This window comes from Gossypium arboreum, chromosome 12, assembly GCF_025698485.1.
Source record: "Gossypium arboreum isolate Shixiya-1 chromosome 12, ASM2569848v2, whole genome shotgun sequence".
Lineage (NCBI taxonomy): Eukaryota > Viridiplantae > Streptophyta > Magnoliopsida > Malvales > Malvaceae > Gossypium > Gossypium arboreum.
Genome location: NC_069081.1, coordinates 102,572,612 through 102,584,356, shown reverse-complemented (window position 1 = coordinate 102,584,356; position 11,745 = coordinate 102,572,612). Strand labels below are relative to the sequence as shown.

General features: G+C 33.9%; 1 protein-coding gene across 1 annotated transcript; it reads right to left on the bottom strand.

Annotated features, from left to right (window-relative positions):
• Positions 1 to 9,677: 9,677 nt before the first annotated feature.
• LOC108477588 (uncharacterized) lies at positions 9,678 to 10,466 on the bottom strand. Its single transcript, XM_017780118.1, has 2 exons — positions 10,224 to 10,466; positions 9,678 to 10,133 (listed from the first exon to the last, which is right to left on the bottom strand). The coding sequence occupies exons 1-2, from the start codon at positions 10,464 to 10,466 to the stop codon at positions 9,678 to 9,680; spliced, it is 699 nt and encodes a 232-aa protein (XP_017635607.1).
• Between the last annotated feature and the right edge of the window lie 1,279 nt (positions 10,467 to 11,745).

Here is an 11,745-nt window from a genome sequence, read left to right as displayed (position 1 = left end):
TAATCTTTTTTTTTTTGTTTTTTTAATAATCTAATCATATATTCTGATTCCACATCGAATAAAGAGACTCAATAAAATTATTTCCAAAGTCGTAAATTTTTTTTTCTAATTCAAGTGTAGTCCGATCGAGCTTTTGTTGAGTTAGCAGAAGGACAATCGGACATATACAATTAGGCTCTAGTAATTGCAATTATGTGCAGAAGCATCGCTCTGATAATTCACAATTACTTAATCATGGAGTCAATTCACAATTACTTTTTACGAAAGCAATTCATCCAACTGTTTTGTCCAATGACCTTGTCATGTGTGTGTTAAACTCATATCCTTGATTCCTTTGAGTTAAATTCTCTCATTCAATGCAATCATATTTTATCTCATTGTCATAATTGTGTCTTCTTAATGATTAATATGATCACTATTAATAAATGACTGTGATAAATTGCTTGTTCGAAAATAAGCAACTTGTGGTCACGTTCCATATTTATCAATCCACATAATGCTAATGAGAGGATATCATTAACTTTTTAATTGAGCTATGAATTTCACTGTTGCTAGTAAAGTCATGCCATATACAAGTTATGTACCCAACATATCGACTATCGGCTCGATCAGCTTTAGAGCATAAGCCTCTACTTATATCAAAGCACATTCATGATCCATGACTAACTCGGGATTTAGGTAAATCACACCATAAACGTCACAAGTGAATCAATTCACAAATGGATTCAAAATTTATTCATCTTGGGTCTAGTCAAATGTATTATTCTTCCAATGGATACATCTATCTTTCTACCTATGGAGCCAACTACTCCGATAGCCAAGACTAGCCATCTCCCTAATTGGAATTGTAGGCGGCATAATAATCTTATTATTATCTACTGAAGTAAGTTGTCTTTCTCGCAACGTAACTTTCTTACAGTGCCACTTATCATTAGTTTGAACTTAGACAATCAATGAGCTAATATTTGCTTATCACAATTTCCTTATGCATGCAATATGAAAGCTAGAAACACAAAAGATATAATAGTGAAAAGTAAAATTAAATTTATTTATTCATCGTTCAAATATATAAAAAACAATTACATATTTACTACAATATGAGGGCATTTCCTAACAATCTCCCACTTGTATGTTCACTGCAACAACAAAAACATCTTTGGAGGAAAACTACATTCCAACTTATAAATCGCTGATATTTAACGAAAAACTTACATGACCCTTCTTTTAGAAATTATACTTACGTGAAAAAATCTAGTATTACGTCACCCTCACATGTCCATTTACTTCAGGCCTTCTATTGCTAAAGACTCTCCTCTTGGTTCAAGACTTCCTGTAATTCCAATTTGAACTCTTTTTCTAAATCAAGAAGAAATTTTGAAGGATCCCTATCAAGCCTATCCTCAATCCCCTTTAGTCTTGCCATAAACAGCCTTTTCCTGTTCCTAATATGCCTAAAGGACTGATAATTTCACTTTTTGACTTTAGTGCAGAATTTTTCAATGTTTATCATCACACCATTACCTAACATCCAAGAATCTTTTAAAACCTCGTCAAACATATCATTTCGAGCCAAGTTGCAACAAAGCGAAAAGGTTTTTGTGTGTTGGGGTGTCTTTGGGATGCCAAAGAAAGACACAGAGGTTTATGATTTGAACCTATGCATTGAAGATGTGCCACAGAAGAATCGAGAAAACACTTCATCTAGTTTGCGTTACAAATGAATTGGTCCAATCGTTGGAATAACAATCCCCTAATCCAAGTAAAATATGGAAATTTATAACCCAAATCTACCATCTCATGTTCAAACATGAAGCCTCGGAATAAGAGATCAATACCTAGCCTCGTCTTTGCACCTCCAACCCTTTCCTCACTGGATACAATCGCATTAAAATCACCCCTAAGTAGCCATAGATCATTTTCTTGGTGCTTCAATGAGGCAATGTGGTTCAAAAACAACGTACGTTTTGCTATGTTAGGACTAGTGTAAACAACCATAAACAAAATATTTTGTTTCATACATTGCTTAGAGCAGTAACAATGGATAAATTGGCTTGAAACTTCAATAATATCAATCCTCATTTTGTCTTTCCATAGAACCCAAATATCACTTGAAAAGCCCCTTGCTTCCACTCTAAACGAAAAATTAAAACTTGTTCTCCGAATAACCTTATCAGTTTTTTCCCATTTATAATTGTTTCTACTAACACTAAGATATACGACTTTTAAGTCCTCAAGATATTTTTCAACACAGCACCAAATTTGAGACTTCCAACCCATTGACAATTCCAGCATAGTAGTTTAAAATCCATATTAAAAATGTAAAAATATTGTACTTACTACCCCAATAAAAAGTCACCCTATGACAGCCCTAATTTGGCCCTAGTCGGAAAGTGGTTTCGGGATCACAAAACTGAGTCACAAAAATAATTAGATGTTATATTTTGTGTTTGTTTCATGTGAAAGTGCATGTGTGAAAATTTCATGCTTTGATTTTGTCAATTGTGAGTGAAATTATGAAATAAGACTTATGTGAAAATTTTTGAAAATGCTATAGGCTAATTTGTAGTGGCCAAATAATTTGTAAAGCAAAATAGGAGGATTTGCATGTCAAACCTCCCATTTTATGTGTAGTGGCCGACCATCATGTTGGTGGTAGACAACATGTGCACTTGATAATAATAAATTAAGACATGAAGTTATGGTACTAATTGATATGTGTCATTTTATGTGATAAATAAAGAGTAATAAAATAACAAAAGGAAGTGAAGGACAAAATTTTGTCCATCTTTGTTCATCATAGCTGAAAATAGGAGAGCAAGAAAGGAGAAAGCTCTTGACAAATTCGGTCACTAGGGGGAAGAAGATGCAAGGTAAGTTCATGGTATTTTGCTTCTATCTTAATGTTCATGAGTTCTTCTTGATTCTACCTTAACTCATGAAGCATATTTTCATTTTTTTGGTTGCGTTGTGAGCATTCGGTCATGAATTGAAATGAGGGAAATGGTTGTTGTTTCATGTTCTTTTGATGAAAAATGGAAGATAGGTGAAGTTGAGCCAAGCAAATGAGCATGCATGTGCCTTAGATGCTAAGGGGGAAAATCGGCTAACATGTTGTGTGTATTATAATGACCCAAAATCCACGGGCACCGGAAAAGTGAGTTATAGGGCCTCCGTCTTAGTGAAATAAGTTCGAAAATAATTATTAAAAATATTTATGAGCCTAGTGGTGTGTCTAATTAGGATTTAATTAGGTGAAATTAGCTTCATTTAGAATAATTAGCAAAAAGAACTAAATTGAAAAAGGGGTAAAAGTTTAATTCTAAAGTAATAGAAAATAAAAAAGATCAAAATGACAATTAAGCCATTTACATAAATTGAGGCGGCAAATGGAAGAACAATTAAGATTTTTCTTGAATGTATGTATTATATATATTAAAATTATTATTATTATGGTTTTATAATTATTATGATTATTTAATGCATATTATATTTTAAATAAATTAAATAGTTGATAAATATATGGTAATAAAATTTACATGTGTAAAAATTATATTGGTACATTTGTAATTTAAATACTAAATTACTTATAATTTAAGTAAAAGATATTTGTTAATTAAATAATTAAAATTTTAAATTATGAGATTTTTGTTTGAGAAACAAATTAAATAATGACAAATGTAATAAAATTATTGGTACAAATGTAGAATTAAATATGTGTACAATTGTAAAATATGTAAATGATGTTAAAATAGATATTTAAAATAAATATATTATAATATATGCTAATTAAATAAGTAAAGCAAATAAATATAAAAGAGAAATAAAGAAACAAAAGGAATAGAAACATAATTGAAAACGGGAAGCAGGGAGAAAAGAGAAAGAAAAGGAAAGAAAATAAAAGAGAAAACTAGGGATTTGAAGCTTGGAGTTAATTTGGTAAGTCAATTAAGTCCTTTTTAGTTAATCTTGATGTTTTAGAAGCTTTGAAACAAGATTTTGATGAAATTAAGTTGATAGTTCAAGAGTTCATATGTTTCCAAATATGGTTCATGTTGGACAAATTATGGAATTATGGATTTAATTGAATGAATTATAAGTTAGAATTGATTAAGGGATTAAATTGTAAACTAGGCTATAAGATTTATGTTGTAAGGACTAAATTGAAGAAATTTCGAAATTAGGGAAATATGCAGGAAATTTTATAGTTAAATATAAGTTTAGACAAAATTTGAATAGAAAAGAGAGTGAATTGGATTAAGAAAATAATTAAGTTTAGTTAGGATTAAATTGGGAATAAGGTAGGAATTGTTTAGAAATTTAATTATTTATTATAATTAATGCTGTAAATAATAATGTAAATTACTATTATTTTCAGTAGCCAACAAAGAACCTGAAGCATTAGCATCAAAAGGAAAGGAAAAGTCATCGAGGACTAAAACGGAGAATTACGTGTGTATTACTATAATTCAAATTTTAATTATTATTGATTGCTGAATTTTAATTGTTATGTATGGTAAGTAAGACTTGAGGTAAGTATGTGAAATTGATATGAATATTGAGTGAAAATGAAAGTGATGCAAATTGAATTAAATTGAATAGAATAAGTGAATTATGGAATATGTGATTATTTGAAAAGTGTATTGATTGAAAAATGAATGGTGATTTGAATTGTGAATTGAGAAAGTGAATTGAATACCCTATTAACTAGTCAGGCTGAGTCGGATATAGTTGGCATGCCATAGGATTAGAAGTGTTCAGGGATGCTTCGACCTCGAGTCGATGAGACACTGGGTGTCACTAAATTTCTTCGGATAGATTCGATGAGGTACTGGGTACCAACTTTACTTCGGCTAGGCCGATGAGACACTAGGTGTCAATTATTACTTTGAACTATCCGATGAGGCACTGGGTGCCATATTTGTGTGTTTGGTTGGATCCGTGTATCCGCCAAAGTCCGAGTTACGTTAATAGGGTGAAAATTTGAAATGTGAATTTAAGGCATTGAAATAAAATAAATAAAAAAAGAAATTGAATTATGAATAGAAATTGGAATTGTGATAGAAAGAGAAAAGTATGAGCTAAATGTTCATAAGTGGTTTAAATTCAAGTTTGTGAAAAATACATTAATTGACGAATAATTAAATTGAATTGTTATTATGAAATGATGAAAATAAAATAAAAATAAAGTATGAATTAGTATTTAAGAAATTAATTGTTATGTATTTTAATATTTATATTTTTATTACTGATGATATATTTTGAATTATGGTAATACCACTGAGTATATCCATACTCAGCGTACGGTTGTTTCCGTGCGCAAGTTAGTAGAAGTCAAGTATCCCACTCAAAGCATCCGAACAATCCCGACTCAACACAAATTTGGTGATGTATATTTTCTTTTGGGTAAAGGTGGCATGTACATAGGTGTTGTTTAGTCACTTGAATATGTATATTACTTTGGGTAGTGAAGGATGAATTATAAGATTTAGATGGTTAAATGAATGAAGTTTTTAATCAATTTAAAATGATGCTGTGATAGTTATTAAGTTAAAAATTATGTTAATGATATAAATATTAGTTATATGAATGTGAAACATTGGTGTCGGTTATTTTGGTTTGAATTTGCAGGGGGTTTTAGGTAAAAATAAGCAGAAATGCTGCTGAAATTTTTATAAAAAAAAAATTCTCGGAATACTCGATCAAGTCCCGTTCTACTTTTAATACGTGTTTGAACTTCGAGAGTCCAATATAGGGACTTAATTATTATATTATACTATGAAAGTTAAATTAATTGTAAATTATTCGTAAGTTGTCTAATATGTCCGGTAATGCCTCATAACCTCGTTCCGACGACAGTTTGGGGTTAGGGGGTGTTACATGTATTATGGCCGAATGTGAACTTGGTTAATATTGAGTAATGTTTGTGCTTTAAAATGATGAAATAGAGATTATGCTTAAGTGAAATCATAGGTATGTGATGATTGATTTGTGATATCATGTTTAAATAACATGCATGCAAGGTATGTGTGAAAGAGTGATTTGGTAATAAGTCTGCTTGGGATAGCAGCAGTAACTTGATTTTGGAAAATCACCATAAATTGTGGGAGATGATTTTGAAGCATAATAAAATATGTAATTAAATCTTAATGAGTCTAGTTTCTTATAAAAGAAACCCTGTAAGCAAAATAATTGCTGATAATGAGATATTTGAAGTGATGTGGGACAGGGTCAAAATGACTTCTAGATCCTCTGTTCTGTTTTTATAAAATCATTATAAATTGTACAAAAATGGTTATAATATGAAGTTTATATGCTTATACTCCTCAATGAGTCTAGTTTCAAATGAAATAAACGAGAACATATTTTGAATTCTGTACAATGAGAAATTCGATTCGTAGTGAAGAGTGGTCAGATTAGTCAAACAGTGAAACAAGGGAAACTTTAAGAAAAATCTGGTATTGATTGGCCAAACCAAAAATTCTGAAAATTTTATGGATGGAAGATATATGAGTCTATTTTCAGGGAAAATTAACGGAAATTGATTTGGAGTTTCGTAACTCCAGTTATAAATGATTTAGTGACTATTGCTCAGGAAGATAGCTTACAGTGAAATTTTGATTATGTGGTAAACATTGACAAAAATTTGTTAATGAGTTGCTTATTGATTTCTTATAAGCTTACTATGATCTGTAAGTGTGGAAGTCGAATATATATATATATATATATATATAATATTTTGAAAGTGATGCTTGAATAGTCGAATAATGACTAAGTTTAAAATTGTTGAATTTAAGCTCAAGAGCATAGAGGGGCAAATTCGGATAAGGGAAAAGAGAAAGTAATCGAATAGTCGTTGTAATCGTTCGGCAACATTCGAGGTAAGTTCTTAAGTGTTTAAGCTTGATTCCTTTTTATATGCCTAAGAGTTAAATTAATATGGCAAAGAGAATGTAAATTTTATTTAGTTAATGTGCCGAATATGTAATGATTTAAGGCTATAAGCCGATTATGGCTATTATGCTTAAGTTGAATTGGATTTGGAAATTTGATGCACTAAATGAGTGTTACAATGAATAAACTATGCCGTATATGTGCTGGTAGAGATATTACGATATGTGGATTCGTTTTGTAAAGTAAATTATTCAGGTACGAACAACCTAATTAAGTACATGTGAATTAAATGAATTTGATGATTGATGTGAATCGAACTTATAAGAAATGGTTTCATGTTTATGTTCAACTATGAGACCTTGTGTTAAATCGACAATCGATTTCGTTCAATACATTAAGTTGGTCAGGTATGCGATATGTACTTATGCATGTTAAATCGATTAGAATTGAATCATGAATGTGAATTGAGAAGCATAGGTGAAAATGCCTATGTCATATAGGTGAGTAAGGGTAAAACCATCGTAAATTATCGATAAGGATGGGCTATGTGCGGAACCATCTTATAATTGCTAATTTGAATGGTTGCGTGCGAATCAGTGAGTAAGATGTATTGTATTGTGATGATGCCTCAGTGAAAATATACATATGTTCTTTGTGTTGAATGAACATTAAATTTAAGTTATGAGCCGTATGTGACTAGCATATTTAGTCGAATTTGATACTATTAACTGATGTACTAAGATATGTGTTCCAATGTGAAATTAAACCCTATGTGGTTGAAAGGATTAAAATCTTTGTTCATAGATATGTGTTTCAGTTATACATGATTGAAGTATAAGTTATGAAAGTGGGAAAGAACAGGTGAATTGTTTATCGAAATATGATATCCGGGTTAAATCCCGCAGGCTTCGTGCTGGTATTATATCCGGGTTAAATCCGCAGCTTCGTCTTTGGTATTATATCCCGGTTAAATCCCGCAGCCTAGTCTTTGGTATTATATTCGCCTTTGAGCCTAGTAGACTATTATGCCGGTGAGACATTATTCGGGCCTTTCGAGCCTAGCAGGCTATAATACCGGTGAAATGATATCAGGCCTCGAGCCTAGCAGGTGAAATGCCGGTGAATGAATAAAAGTCTAAGGTTAAGGCACCTCGTATTAGTTTGACAACTGAATACATTCAATACGTTAAGTGGGCAGTGCACGCACTATGTACTCATATGTGAGTTCGATTTGAATGGAATCACGAGTGTATAATGTGATACATATGTGAATAAATGTTATAACTATATCTATGACCATGATACATTTGATCAAGGTGTGAAAGTATTTGATTTATTTATGTTATATGAATTCAGATTAAATGTTATAAGAATGCTGAATGTGCATTATGTGCTTGTGTATATTCGGCCAAATGGTAATATACTTAGAAAATGGCCTTTTGAGAAATTGAATAATAGAAGTATAATTGCATTTAATTGTTTGCACTGCTTAAAACTTACTAAGCTTATGAAAGCTTACTCCGTTTGTTATGTTCTCTGTTTTATAGATTTTTAGCTCCAGTTACTTGCTCGGGTTGGAGTTCGCCGGAGATATTATCACACTGTCGAGCTCACGCTATTGGTGTAAGTAAATCCTAGTATTTCGAGTCTATGGCATGTATAGGGTTTTAATGTTGAGTATATGATATTATAATTTAGCCAAAGGTGGTGGCTTGTATTGATAAAGTGTTTTGGCCATGTAAATAGGCCTATGTTGGCTAGTGATGTTTTGGGCCTCGTAAGCCCATATATGGACAGATTACATGTGAAAAGAAAAGTTTTAAATTGATTGAAATTTTCGGCACGGTTTTTGTGTGATTGACTGAGTTTAAGTTGGGTAACACCTCGAACCCTGTTCCGGCAAGGGATACGGGCGAGGGGTGTTACACACCCACCATCAGAGCTTCCTCCGTATTATTATGGGCGTCTATACAATGATGGCTCAATTTCCTCCCATCCGGTACCTCATCCATAAATAATACTTCCATAGAAACATCTACATTGCTAGTTTTGCTCGAACTATCTAATTTTTTTGAAAACATCTCCACCCATTCTGCTAGAACTGGTTTAGTAGGATGTTTCTGCTCAACCCTTTTGCGGACTTTATGCCCCTTCTTAGTGATCTCCTTCATGGTTAAGGCTTTATTATTATTGTTATTATTATTATTATTTGTGCTTGAACCCTTTTAACTTTACATGGTTCATGCATAATAACCGCATTTTCAAGATACCCAGTACCATCTTCAACCAAGATAGCTTTATGGTTCGTGATGGGGAGACTTGTGGGCCTGTCAACAACCTTAGGGTCATTTTGTTCCAACCCTACCGCTAACCGTCTACTAGGCCCACTTGTTTCAATTCTAACATTTCCATTAGGCCCACCTGCCCAAATGCCCAATTTTTCCTTTAATCCCACCGATCCACCATAGTCATGGGGCCCATTAAGGGTTTGATCCGCCCTTACATCATCATTAAACCCTTGAACACCAGCCATTCCCTTATCCTTAGTCGTTCCTTTTTTTTAACACCGTCTGCTCCTCTATTTTTTGTTTACCATTTCCTTTCTTCCTTTTCTTTCCATTTCCACTTCCCTTATCACCTGAAAAATTTGTGTTCCCAAAATCCCGCGATTCCTCAATTATCGTGTCATCCAAATCTACAAGAATATCAAAATGAGTATTTTTCGAGGCTAATTTTACACTATTTCGTTTCTTCCCATAATTGTTTGCTGCCAATTGTTTTGTCGGTCATTGTTTCCAGCCAGGAGCTTGCGTCCACAGACCAAAGCATTTCTGGCCAGCCATTATCCTCTCTATCGATGGCGGTGATGATCTGGATGCACTGCCCGCAGGTCGGGCCTCCTCCGGTTCGTTTCTTTCCGATGGACAACGCTCTTGAAGGTGTCCATAACAACCGTACTTATAACAGATTAAAGGAAGCCCCTCACACTGAAAGCAAAAAGGGACATTGTTGATTCCAACAAAAGCCTTTAGCGGTTTCATCAGATCTACCACAATCGCAAACCGTGCAAACTTCTCTCTCCTTGATTTTGTTGTGTTATAGTTCACCTTTACCACCTTCTCCAATGTCCTTGCTATTATTCTCAACAGTTTCTTGTTATAATACCTATACGGGAGCCCCGACATTCTCATCCACACCACTATCTTTGAGGGATGTTGCTTGTTCGTAGAGAAGTCTCGACTCTAAGGTTGAACAGTGAGGTAATTCCCATAAACCATTTATGGTCCCTCTGTGAGTGCTTTGGTATAGTCTTGACTCAAAGCAAACTTTACCAAGTAATAATCATTGTCTATGTCGATCACCTGAAATGATCTAACAAGTTTCCAAAGAGTCTGTATTCTGTTAAGGAGGGCTTTGTACCCTATTGTTCGTCCCAAAAGCCTAACTACTACTGTTAAATCCATACTTTTATCTAGTATTTCTGGCACCCGGTCTGAGAAGAAAATCTCTGGATACGGACCTTCCAATGAAATTTTGATATTAGCTTCCATTATTTCTAAATCTTCATTCACCATCACCACCTATGTGTCCCCAGTCTTGTTACCTACATTCGCCATCAATTTCAAATTAAAAAAAAATTAGTTATTAGTGGTTAATGTTTAAGTCAAAACGGTGAGTTTTGTTTATATGTAAAACGGGGCGTTTGGCTATAACCGAATTGTCACGTTGTTCTCTTGCCATTTGTTTTCTTTTAAGTGCAGGGTGTATGGGGAAAATTCAGTTATGTAAATATTGAAGCAAATTCTCTTCCAAAATTCTTCGATCTAATTCTTCTCTTCTCTCTCATAATTCTTCTTCTTCTATTCAAATTCTAAGTTCTTATCAAAGTATCAGAGCTTTCACGATCCCTCTAATGGCCGGCAATAGAGTTTCCACACATCTACAGAAGGAGATTGGAGGCATGCAGCAAAAAATTTCGAAGTTACAAGAGGAGTTTGTTCGTTTATAGGCAAAAATAGAAACTCGATTTCAGAAGTTTAAGGATGAGTTTTGAGCTGATTTATAGGCTTTGTTAGGTCAGTATTTCGACCCCCCACCCGCGGGACACACGGATAAAGAGAAGGGGGTCTTAGGCGCTCCTCCTGGTTTTCCTTCCAAAGAGGTAGATGCACCATAGGTTCCAGTGGGGCCTACCCTGGCGGATTCGGGCAGTGTGCATCTGCAGAACCAGTCACAGTTGGGAGAAATGTCTGGGAAGTCCAGTAGACTTGAATGCCCCAAATTCGATGGAAGTGATTTTCGGGGCTAGTGGACTAAATTGGAACAATACTTTGAAGCTGAGGGAACATCGCAGTCTAGTAAGGTTCACATTGTGATGCTGAATTTAAAGGGTCGAGCTCTGGAATGGCATCATTTTTACTCACAGAGGAACGGTGGTCTTCAAAAGTTGTCCTGGCCGGCCTACTTGAAAAGTTTGCAAAATCGCTTTGGATTCAGTCAATTCGGAAATCCTATGAAGGAGCTGGTAACTCTGAAGCAACAAGGTACAATAGAACAGTATCAAGATATGTTAGTTGGGATATTGAACCAATTGCATTTGCCTGAAGCCTATGCCTTTAGTATTTTTCTTAGTAATCTGAAAACTGAAATTAGCCACTACCTTGAATTGTTCGAACCTTCAACTTTAATGGAAGCTTTTCAGTTAGTTAGGAAGATTGAGGTGCTTTTATCTTGCTCGGGGAGAAAATCTACAATGCCTGCGAGTACTTCTCCTAGATCTCTAACCAACCCTTCTGTAATATCTGGTTACTCTTCAACTCCTACTAGGCCTGTCTCGAGTTCACAGTCTGCTAG